At 41.4% G+C, this 11,122-nt stretch overlaps 1 protein-coding gene across 7 annotated transcripts in view; it reads left to right on the top strand.

Annotated features, from left to right (window-relative positions):
• The window catches only part of GRM3 (glutamate metabotropic receptor 3), a 101,812-nt gene extending 90,982 nt beyond the window's left edge, over window positions 1-10,830 (top strand). For all 7 annotated transcript variants that reach the window (XM_032105422.1, XM_032105421.1, XM_032105426.1 and 4 more), the window contains 3 exons: window positions 187-1,253; window positions 4,773-4,947; window positions 10,284-10,830. In XM_032105422.1, coding sequence (XP_031961313.1) covers window positions 187-1,253; window positions 4,773-4,947; window positions 10,284-10,357 — 1,316 coding nt within the window. In that variant the 3' untranslated portion in view covers window positions 10,358-10,830. The remainder of the gene's footprint in view (window positions 1-186; window positions 1,254-4,772; window positions 4,948-10,283) is intronic.
• The last annotated feature ends 292 nt before the right edge of the window (window positions 10,831-11,122 follow it).

Here is an 11,122-nt window from a genome sequence, read left to right on the forward strand (position 1 = left end):
TTCTATTATCTGAGCTCTTCTTCCAAGTTCAAAACTGAGACAGATACTGACCTCTCAACTTACCTGTTGACAACTGAATTGTATTCTCTAAGCTGTCATGTGCCTGTGCTTGCCAAAGGGATGAAAAAAAATATAACTTTGATAATAACATTTCTCTATTTCTTTCTTTTTTTATTTCCCCCACAGCTCCATTCAACCCTCCCAATGATGCAGACAGTATGGTCAAATTTGATGCCTATGGAGATGGGATAGGACGATACAACGTGTTCAATTTCCAGTTCACTGGAGACAGATATTCCTATGTGAAGGTTGGCCAGTGGGCAGAAACTCTGTCACTGGAGGTAGACTCTATCCACTGGTCCAGGAGCTCTGTCCCTGTCTCCCAGTGCAGCGACCCCTGTGCTCCTAACGAGATGAAGAATATGCAACCAGGAGATGTCTGCTGTTGGATTTGTATTCCCTGTGAAACATATGAGTACCTGGCTGATGAATTCACTTGTGCAGACTGCGGGCCTGGAAAATGGCCCACAGCTGACCTGACTGGCTGCTATGACCTACCAGAAGACTACATCAAGTGGGAAGATGCTTGGGCAATAGGTCCTGTTACCATCGCATGCCTGGGCTTTATTTGTACTTTCATGGTCATTGGGGTGTTCATCAAGCACAACAACACCCCCCTGGTCAAAGCCTCTGGCCGTGAACTGTGCTACATACTGCTCTTTGGGGTCTTCCTGTCTTACAGCATGACTTTCTTCTTCATAGCCAAGCCTTCTCCAGCCATCTGTACCCTCCGCCGTTTGGGGCTAGGAAGTTCCTTTGCTGTCTGCTACTCTGCCCTTCTGACAAAAACGAACTGCATTGCCAGAATATTCGATGGCGTAAAGAACGGTGCTCAGCGGCCCAAGTTCATCAGCCCCAGCTCTCAGGTGTTCATCTGCCTGAGTCTCATTTTGGTACAGGTGGTGGTGGTGTCCGTGTGGCTCATCTTGGAGGCACCGGGCACCAGGCGATACACGCTTCCCGAGAAGAGAGAGACTGTCATCCTGAAATGCAATGTCAAAGATTCCAGTATGTTAATGTCCTTAACATATGATGTAATCCTCGTAGTCTTATGCACTGTGTACGCCTTCAAAACCAGGAAATGTCCAGAGAACTTCAACGAAGCCAAGTTTATCGGTTTCACAATGTACACAACGTGCATCATTTGGCTGGCCTTTCTCCCTATATTTTATGTGACGTCCAGTGACTACAGAGTAAGTCTTTGGATATCTGTTTCCATAAATTATGTGCAGTACTTTAGAGGACCACATCAGCATTCACTAAAGGCTTTTTTTTTCAGTTCTTTTGTCCCCTGGGTCCCTTGCAAAGAAGTTCTCTTTCAATGTTACCAGATTTTGGCTTACTTCTAAGAAAGGTGGTGGCATTTCAAAAAGAGCATGTGCAGTCAGAGCTGGAAGGGATTAATACTGTTAGTCTGATTGCAATAGAGGCATAACATATGGATTAAGTATTCATTTGAGTTCATCACTATCTGAAGTCATAGTTCTAACAGAAAAACCCAGTGGATCATGAGCTAGAATTAGTTATAATGAGTTATTTGGCAGAAAGGGAGCTTAAAATAAAATCCGGACTAACCAGTCTCCTTCTGCAAAAGAATCTGCTATTGAAACATGGTATTTTCCTCCAAATAAAAAATACAAGGATAGAATTAAAAAATTTCCTATGAAACAGGGTTGTTAAAAAAAATTCAACAGATGTTCGACTTAAATATAGAACTTTTTAGTCTTTCTGCACTATAAAAGACACACCTCACTGAGCAGAAAATATTGGTCAGCCTTCACCAGCAAACTTTAGAAACATTAAACTGTTTAAATTGTCAGATAGTGTTGCAAAGCTTCAAGTTCAATAAAATCGTATTTTTGAACAGAAGGAAATTGTCTCAGAAAAAAGATTCAGATCTGCTCCACTGGAAATCTCACAGTTATTACGATGTGAGAAGTGACTGTGGGAGTTGGCCCTTAGAGCAGTTTGCAGAGAATTAGTTCAACTTTCTGCCCAGAAGAAAGGTAGATTATCTTAGGGGGGTGTTATTGCCAATAGTGTGTACATGAAATAGCACATAAAACTGTGGAGCTAATAATGTCACTTAACGTACTTTTGGTGTGGCCACCCTGGAACAATATATTTATTTAGTACTATTTTTCCCAGCTTAGGAAATGTACTGAAAACCTCTAGAAAACAAGGGTAGGTAACAAATGACGCAGTGAGACACGCAGAGTGACAGTAAAAGCGCTAAATATATTTAGTCTAGACAAGAGTAAACCCAGGGAGACGTGATCACAGACTATAAATAATTTCAAGGCAACTAAACGAGAGGAAGGGATTATTCAGTCTCAGGAGAAGTTAGAATAGCAAGTAATGGATTGAAGTTAATGAAGGAAAAGTTTAAAGAAGGCACTAGGGAACAGTTCCGGACACCCAAAGCAATCAGGAAGACAGACAGAGAAGGAGGGAAATATCAGTGCAGACAGTCACATGAGTGGACAGTACAGACAGTAATGGCCAAGAGGAGCATGACTTGAATGTTCAAGCAGAATTTATCTCCTGAATGGAGTTTTCAAGACCACTTGTAGGCATTTAATTTATATACAAGGTTCCAAATAAACCAACTCAAGTACTACAAAATCAGCAGAAAATGCTTTTAACATCTTTTTGATACTTTCATGACAAGTCTACACTTCTGGGGTTCCTTTGAAAAGCCCGTATTTAGTTTCCATGCAGTGTCACACGTTGACTCTGAATCAACTTGTGCCATCCTAATGTAGCCCTATTCTGGTAGCATCACCAATAAACAGCCTTAGCAACAGCACCACTCAGCTTGGAGTCATCTGCAAGTTTGCTGAGGATACACTTGATCCCTTCATCCATGTCATTAATGAAGATATTAAATAACACTGGTCGCGATATGGACCCCTGAAGGACACCACTTGTCACTGACATCCATCAGGACTCCAAACCATTGGCCACTGTCCTCTGGATGTGACAATCCAAGCAATTTCTCATTCATCTAACAGCCCACCCATCAAATCCATACCTCTTCACTTTAGAGAGAATGATGTTTGGAGGCATCTATCAAAGGCTTCACAGAATTCCGGACAAATGACATCTGCACCCCTTGGTGAAGCCATGCTGGCTGTCCCGAATCACCTCCCTGTTCTCCATGTGCCTTAGCATAACACAAGGTCTAGCGGGATTTCCTCTACTCTGCCAGCACACCAGTCCAGTCTGTGAGGCCAGGTTACACACTGAACCACTGGAGTGACCTGGATTAAAAGAAGCCCTCTGGGATGGAGCTATTTTAAACCCAAATCATTTAATTGGTTGAGTGTATAATTATGCCACTACAGCTGAGCTGCTCCAGGCAGCACAAGCCCTAGGAAAGCAGGGTGGGGGAGAGGGTTTTGATAGTGAAAAAAACTTACCTTGAAACGAATGGAAATAAAGGTAGCTTCATTTATTCTTGTTTTATAAGAAAACTCCCCATCTTGCCCTACCTGTACAACTCAATATCCACCTAACCTGACAGCACAGCTCTGTGGACAAAATGCAGAGAGGTGAAGGAGAACGTGCAGCCAAGGTGTTCCTTTCTCATGCAGTCTCTGTACAGTCTTCCATTTTCACTCACCCTGTGAAAGCTGAGCACATTTCATGGTGCTTGCCACACCCATGTTGTGCAAAGAGTGATTATTAAATTACCACGGTAATTATCCTCATTGATGACAAAATACCAATTGTGCTCAGTATATATGTAAAGTAATGATGTCCATTCCCTACTCTATTTTTCAATTTGCACCAATTATTTCTGACAAGGAGATATGAGAAGCATTCCCATGGAAAAAGGATAATCTTAAAGAACTGCAGGAATATAACTAGGGAAAAATGAGCCATAGATGTATAATCATTCAAATTAAGCAGTAGAGTTTAAAGCAATTTAATTCAACATCTTAATTAAGGAATCTGCTCAGAAGAAAAGAATATAAACTGAAAATGAGGCAGTAAACTTGGCACCTAGTTATACTATTGAATAAAAAGGATAAAAGATAGACAGTGCCAGCAAAGCTACTCTAACAAATGCCCCAAGGCGACTATTCTAAAATACTGCAGCCTTACAAACAATTCATTTCTAAGCTGAAAAACTGATGGCTCAAAATCAGGACATCATTCAGACCCAGTCTGAAAACAGTCACCAGATATTATCTGTACTCCAAATCACACCTATATTTCTGCAAGGGCTTACTCAAGTTCTCTGATTAGGACTGGGGCTGGAGACCAAACTTGTTTTCAGAGGGATGTTTTGCATGAGACACCTGATGTAAACCCACATAATGTATACTATGTGTGAGCTGGTTCCCCCTGCAGCCAGCACTGCTCCAATATTTCCTGACAAGCATTACACAGGATTCTCTCAGCAAGTTAGAAATCAAGGGTAGGAGAGAAAGAGAGAAAATCTATCCTTTCTGTACTAAAATGAGAGAGAACACAATAAATGTCTCCTTGACATGCAGAGACACAGGGTATCACCAGCACCAGCACCTCATTCATATGATCCCAGGATTGCGGATGATAAGGATGCAACAGATGTTCACACCAGCCTGCACCAGTGCAAACACCCAGGACCATGGTTCATGCTGTTATGTGATAATGTTTCTAATATTCTGCCTTTCAGAGCTTTCCATACTGAAACACAGTGCTTTGTGCCCGCTCTCTCCTAGGTGCAAACCACCACCATGTGCATCTCTGTGAGTCTCAGTGGCTTTGTTGTGCTGGGCTGCCTGTTTGCGCCCAAGGTGCACATCATCCTTTTCCAGCCCCAGAAGAACGTGGTCACTCACAGACTCCACCTCAACAGGTTCAGTGTCAGTGGGACCGGGACCACTTACTCCCAGTGTAAGTAACAAGACTGCCACCTTTCCGTGGGGTTGTGGTGAGTTTGGGTAAAGACAAGATGGGCTGAACTATGTGACCCTGTGAAAGCACCACTTCCTTTGTGTCTGGAGAGGAAACTCATCCCCTTCCCATGGGAATCAGCTCAGAGCCTGCTCTGAAGCCCACTGAAGTCAGCAGAAAGTTTTTGGTGGGCTGTGACTCCAGCCTGTTGCACACACCAAACAGACCCTGTGTCTCACTGTCACTCTGGCAGTGTGACAGGAACAGATTGCCTGGGAGTATTCCTGTCAGAGCAACATGCTGACAGGATCTGGGCCACAACGCAGCATGCTCTCAATGGCTCATCACCTGCATTATAAGGAAAGGCTCCAAGTCTACCGAAAATGCATCCAAGGGATGTCATAAACTGCATCTGTATGCAGAGCATGATCAATACCCTTTGTCAGTGCCACAGCCTGGAGAAGCAATCAGTGTTCTGTTGCAAGGACAACTCATTTGCTCTGATTCCCTTCTTTCCTTCATCTTCACTCTCTTCATCACAAGCAGGCTGTGATTTTGTTTTAAGGCTGTCACTCCTTTTCTGGGTGAGTTGCTCAGAGAGTTATATGGATTACAAAAAAAAATAGGTCACCTGTATATTTGTTTGGGTTTTTTCTTTGTCTAGCTTAACTAACTTAACACGTCAAAGATGGGGGCACACAGCACCTCATTCACAGAGCTCTCTGGACAGCATGTCCACCCTGGAATGTAATTGAAAAGCACACTACAACTGTAAAGAGGAAGGGAATAAGAAACAGAGGAGAGGGGGGACACAGAGCAAGGTTTTTCCAGCAAGTTCACAATAACCTAGCCTGAGGTTTTTGAGTGTCACTTAAATTTCAAAATTGTCAAAAAAGCTTTGGCACTTCAGATTTCAGACAGAGCATGGAAGTAACTTGGCACCCTGCTATGTATCACATTAGCAGGGATTAGGAAGTGAAGGGATCCCAGGCATCCCTGGCTCTCCCATCCCAAACCACACTGCGCAAGAATGCCCAGGGTCCCTAAGAAGAGATCAGCTGTGTGGCTTTATATGTTCCCAGTCTCATCAGAGTCAGGACTGCATCCAGCCCTGACACCAGAGAGCAAATACTCCTTGCTGTTTTGGAAAATTTAATGAGATGGTCCTATGTGCCTGAAGTGCTGAATACTCCCAAAAGACCAATGGATTCCCAAAACCTCTTAGAAGTTTGGTCCCTTGATGAAATAGTAAGTCCCATGAGACTTTCATTCCTTATGAATTTTGTGTAAGTAGTCTTTCCAAGATTTTTAATACTCTCATGCTGGGGAATGAGCTTAGTGAAAAACCACTTTGATTCATAAACACTTTGTACTGGATTCTGGAATTTGAAACTTTTATTTTAATAGCTGGGTAACACGTGTGTAAGCATGCAGGCAACTGAGAGATATCCTCAGTGCACATCTTCACACTAAAACCTGCATTTTCAGACTTGTGAACAGCTTGAGGACATTAAGAAAAGCATAAAAATCCAGACTTAAAATCTCTTACTACTTCATTGTTTAGAAAGCTTGCTGCAATTATTTACTTTTACTGTTTACATCTAATTGAATCAGGGCTGCTTGCCTTGTTGGGCTTTTTGGACCATGGAAAGACTTGGAAGTAGGGCTGAAAGGTCCATCACATACAAAGGAAACAGCCCTGTAGTTTCCATCTAGGACAATCATTTGGGAAAATAACACTGTCTATCACAGCAACAATATTTTCAAGATGAAAAATCTTCCCTTACTCCCTTCTATGAATTTGCAGATTATTTAAAATACATTTCCATTATTTTTCTTAACTGTTTAGTCATTTATAAAACTCCAAAAAGGTTGCCATCCATATTGGTTCCAATCTTTGTCTAAAATATTCCTCTCATCAGTTCTGGGGCTGTCAGCTTGTTTTTATTTTGGTCTTGATGGCATTTTCATCATTCAGAAACTTCTTAATATCAGACTCATCAAAATTAGGTCTAGGGCATTGTATTAACTTTGAAAAGCCAGTTCTTATACATTGTCAGAGCTCTCGAGGTCAGGAGTACCCAAGTTGCTTGAACAGGCAGTGTTTTCCCTATCTCCACGGATCCCACCTCCATTGCATCTCAGGGTTGCCACCGCCTCTTCACTCCATTGATCATGAATGCCATGAGCACAGTGGGTCATGAACAGCGAGTCACACACAGACAGTTTTCAACACAGCTCCCTGAACCATGAAAACTGGTCAAACACTATGAGAAAAGGTAAGTGACTCTCATGATGGTCTTGGGTGATCTGTGTGTTAGCTCCAAGCTTTAATCATTCTGGTAACTGAAGTCTGGACTAAAAAGAATATAGATTTAAGCTAATTAGAGCCAGGGTAAGAGTGTACCTATGTATATGACATGTTTTGAAATATGTATATCTGTACCCATTTATTTGAACCTGAAAATTCCCATTTGGCAGGGTGCTGCATAAGTTCTGCTGCCCCAGCATCCCCCCGTGGGATGTTCCCCTGTTTTCCTTTTTTATGGATTTCAGCACCCATAAAACTTCATGGAGAACTCAGGTCTGATTTAAGCACCTATACAATTCAGACTAAGCTTTTACATCCAGATGTCCAAGTTATGTCCACGTGGAAAGCTGCACACAGAGCTGAGCTCCTTCAGGTGGCCTCCACAGCGGTCAGAACGAGAACTGAAGCTGTTGTTATAGCCAGACTGGCAATTTTTTTCCTGCTGAATTTATTTTCCCAGGCCTGGCTCCAAACTAGCCCTGATATATGGCTTTTATATATGATTAACTCACGCTTGTGCAGCTGTGAGCATGAGTAGAGAAGACAATGCTCTCAGGCACATGGTGTGATGCTTGGGGTTGCCCTGTGCAGAGCCAGGAATTGGACTCAATGATCCTTGTGGGTCCCTTCCAAGACAGGATATTCTATGACTCCATGACTCTAAGTGGCACACAGACAGAAAATTCAGATCTGCCTGTTCCTGTCTGTGTAGGCAAAGCTTCAAGGTCACCATGGCAGTGCTGGGCTCTTACATTGTACCCGTGGTTCTTTTCCTTGGATAATCTAAGCAAACTGAGGGACAGCCAGGAAAAAGGAGATCAAAAGCACGAACTCGAGCCAAATAACTTCTGCTGATGTCACACTTTTGTCCTTGATCTCAACACAAAATGAAGGTGAAGTGTCTCTTGCACATCCAGCAATATTCCAGGAAACCCCTTGGCAGCTGCTGTAAGACAGAGTGTAGCTCAGAATCCTGCAGGGCCAGTGATTAACGCTGCTGAGGTCTGTAATGAAAAGCAAGGTCTTTTGTTCTGTCTCAGGAGAGCTGGATGCTTGGTGTGAACACTTTACTCCACCCAGCAGAGTTAATAACTGCATCCCAGCACTACAAGAGAGGTACGTGCTGTGCAGGAAGCCTGGAAACTTAAAAAAGGCCACTCATTTCTCACCTACCACCATATATTTCTGTCCAATTTTGATATCCTTCTGACCCAGTTACCATAGTATTTGAGCTATTCAGGCTTGTCAGTGTGTTGGATTTCAAAAAAAAGAAAAAAAAGCCTGAAGCAAAAAAATCTCTGGGTAAGTGACTGATGTTCACAGAAACAAAACGCTTTTGCCTGTAGCCATACTGCAGTAGAACAGGGATTTGAATCAGGTTTCCTGAGCAGAACCAATTTTTCTAACAAAAAGTAGAAACAAAAATAACAACAATAATAAAAATTCAGGTCATTGTGCTGCCATGTTATACCCAGTTAAAAACAGAATACAAAACCTGATAGTTAACTTCTACAATTCACAGACATGATGCCCTGTGGTCTTTCACATACAACAGTTGCTCCACACCTGTGCCTCACAACACACATCCATGTTGTGAGACATCAAACTCCATTGACCTAATGCAGAAGAGGGGCTTGCTCTTGGGTCTCCTGTTTATCAGGCAGAGGTCCTACCCTCTGAGTAGTAGATTAGTCCAGTAGATGCCTCTAAATTTCTTTTGTTAAAGCAATTCATTTTTCCATGAAATATTTATAGTCAATGAAAGAATGAAAAATACTAGCTGATTTGAAGAAAGAATAATTTGTTCTAAAAATTATACTGAGCATCTTTACAGAGGCAGTGTGCAACTGAGAGTGCAGCCAGCATCAGATGTGGAAGATTGAGCATGCCCTTGTCAGCTGCATAAATTGCTTTTTACACTGGATGATTGAGTTTACTAAGTCGTTGCTTGCCATGTGTTTTCTCTGATGAAGGCATCACATTTCTCTGGGTCACTGTTACCATTAACCTAATGCATCTTTCAAAAAGCAGCTTTATGGTGCCCTGAGCAGAGATGTCAGAGAGTATCTGAAAACACGTTCCTGATGCCCAATGGGTAATTTTGACAAAGATGAACAAAGTGTGCTTTTAAATTAAAATCCACAAGACTTAAGCAGAATAGGGTAATATACTCTATGCTCAAAATACAAATACATTTGGAAACAGATTGTTAGGTTTAGTAGTCACCTAATACCACTAAAGCAATAAAAACTGATGTATAAAATGTTATACCACGTAAACAAGTTTATCGGAATCTGGCCCTCACCTCTGGATGCATATTGAATCCTGATGCAGAGCTCCTAGAAAGGAAGCCTATAGGCAGAAATTATTCTGGGATTAGGTAAGGAATAATCTTGCTTTTAAATTCAGTTATTAGAAAATTTCTTCACTTCATCAAATATGTTCTTAGAATTCTTATTTTTATTTATTAAAAGGTGAGTGACACAGAATTCTAATATGGTAGATTACCTCCTGGATTTAAAACTACATATATTTTCTTCATGAATGCCCTCTCCAATTATGTGAAAGCTCAAAGGATCAGACCTTAGAATTTCTTGCCAATAAAACACAGAAAATCCACTTTTTTTCTACTGAGGCACGTTAGCATCATTCTAGCTGTGTTAATTCACACTATCATGCAAAGTGCTACAAAGTGAGACCCAGTGGCACAGAATCATAATAAAAAAAATTCATGTATTTTATTCTGACACTTCTTGGAGAAGTGTAATCACCCTCTGTGCTCCCAGTGGTCAGCAAAGTGAAATCAGGTTTCTTAAGAGGATGCTTCAGCCTCGGGTTTGAGGTGCCATGTTGAGGTGCAAGCAGCACCCCGTCAGCTCTGCTGCTCACACAGGCAGTGACTTTTCATTGGGCACCTTGGTTAAATGGGGTGAGATGGTCCAGATGAACACAAATCCTAATCCTGTGCGTTGTCCCTTTTTGCTGTTCTGAAGTCAGTTGATTTTCCCCTCTCTTTCTCTTTCAGCATCTGCCAGTATGTACATGCCAACTGTGTGCAACGGGAGGGAAGTTCTGGACTCCACCACTTCGTCTCTGTGATTGTGACTCGTGGTTCAGTTCTTGAGTTTTTAGACTGTTAGGCAAAATTTTGCACATGTTGTGCACTCCAGAAAACACCAGAAAACAAAAGACATCCAAGCAAAATTAGTACCTTTTTTTAGAAACAGTGTAATAAATTATTTTTGAGGATTGTACAGTATATAGTGACGTTCTGGAACTTTTTAGACTGATTTTAGCCCTCCTGTTGTTAACGGTCGTAAGGGGCATGTAAATAACCATGGTTCACAATGTGCATAGTCCTGCAGTAAGGGAATGATTGTTGCAAGCACAGTTGCAATGTTAGGTGACTTCTTTCCTACGAATTTTTTTTGTAGCTCCTTGTTGTAATTAACTTAGACTGCATTTCTATGTTGTATATTACAGTTACCTTACGTGTAACAGATTGGTTTTCTCAGCACAAAACAGCAGTATTAATGTAAAGGCACCAATAATAAAAAGATAAAAGTTTTTCAGCATGGTTTCATTTTTGTTTCTTACTCTCTCAAGGTCATTACATTTTTCTAGAGAGCAGGTTAGGTAAAAAGGATAAAAAGTCTGGAGTGTGTGTACACAGGTATTTGTGTGTTGGTCTGTGCTTGTGTTATAAAATCCATATCACAATATATGTGCTTATGATTAATGCTTTTTCAAGGTCACATAAAAATTCCCTCTTCTTAAAAAGCCTCCCACATTATTAAAGCACCTCAGGTTTTTTTTTTTTTTTGTTATTAAAATGTAATTTCCAAAAGTGAAAATGCCTAATTT

This window comes from Corvus moneduloides, chromosome 4 (genome assembly GCF_009650955.1).
Source record: "Corvus moneduloides isolate bCorMon1 chromosome 4, bCorMon1.pri, whole genome shotgun sequence".
NCBI lineage: Eukaryota > Metazoa > Chordata > Aves > Passeriformes > Corvidae > Corvus > Corvus moneduloides.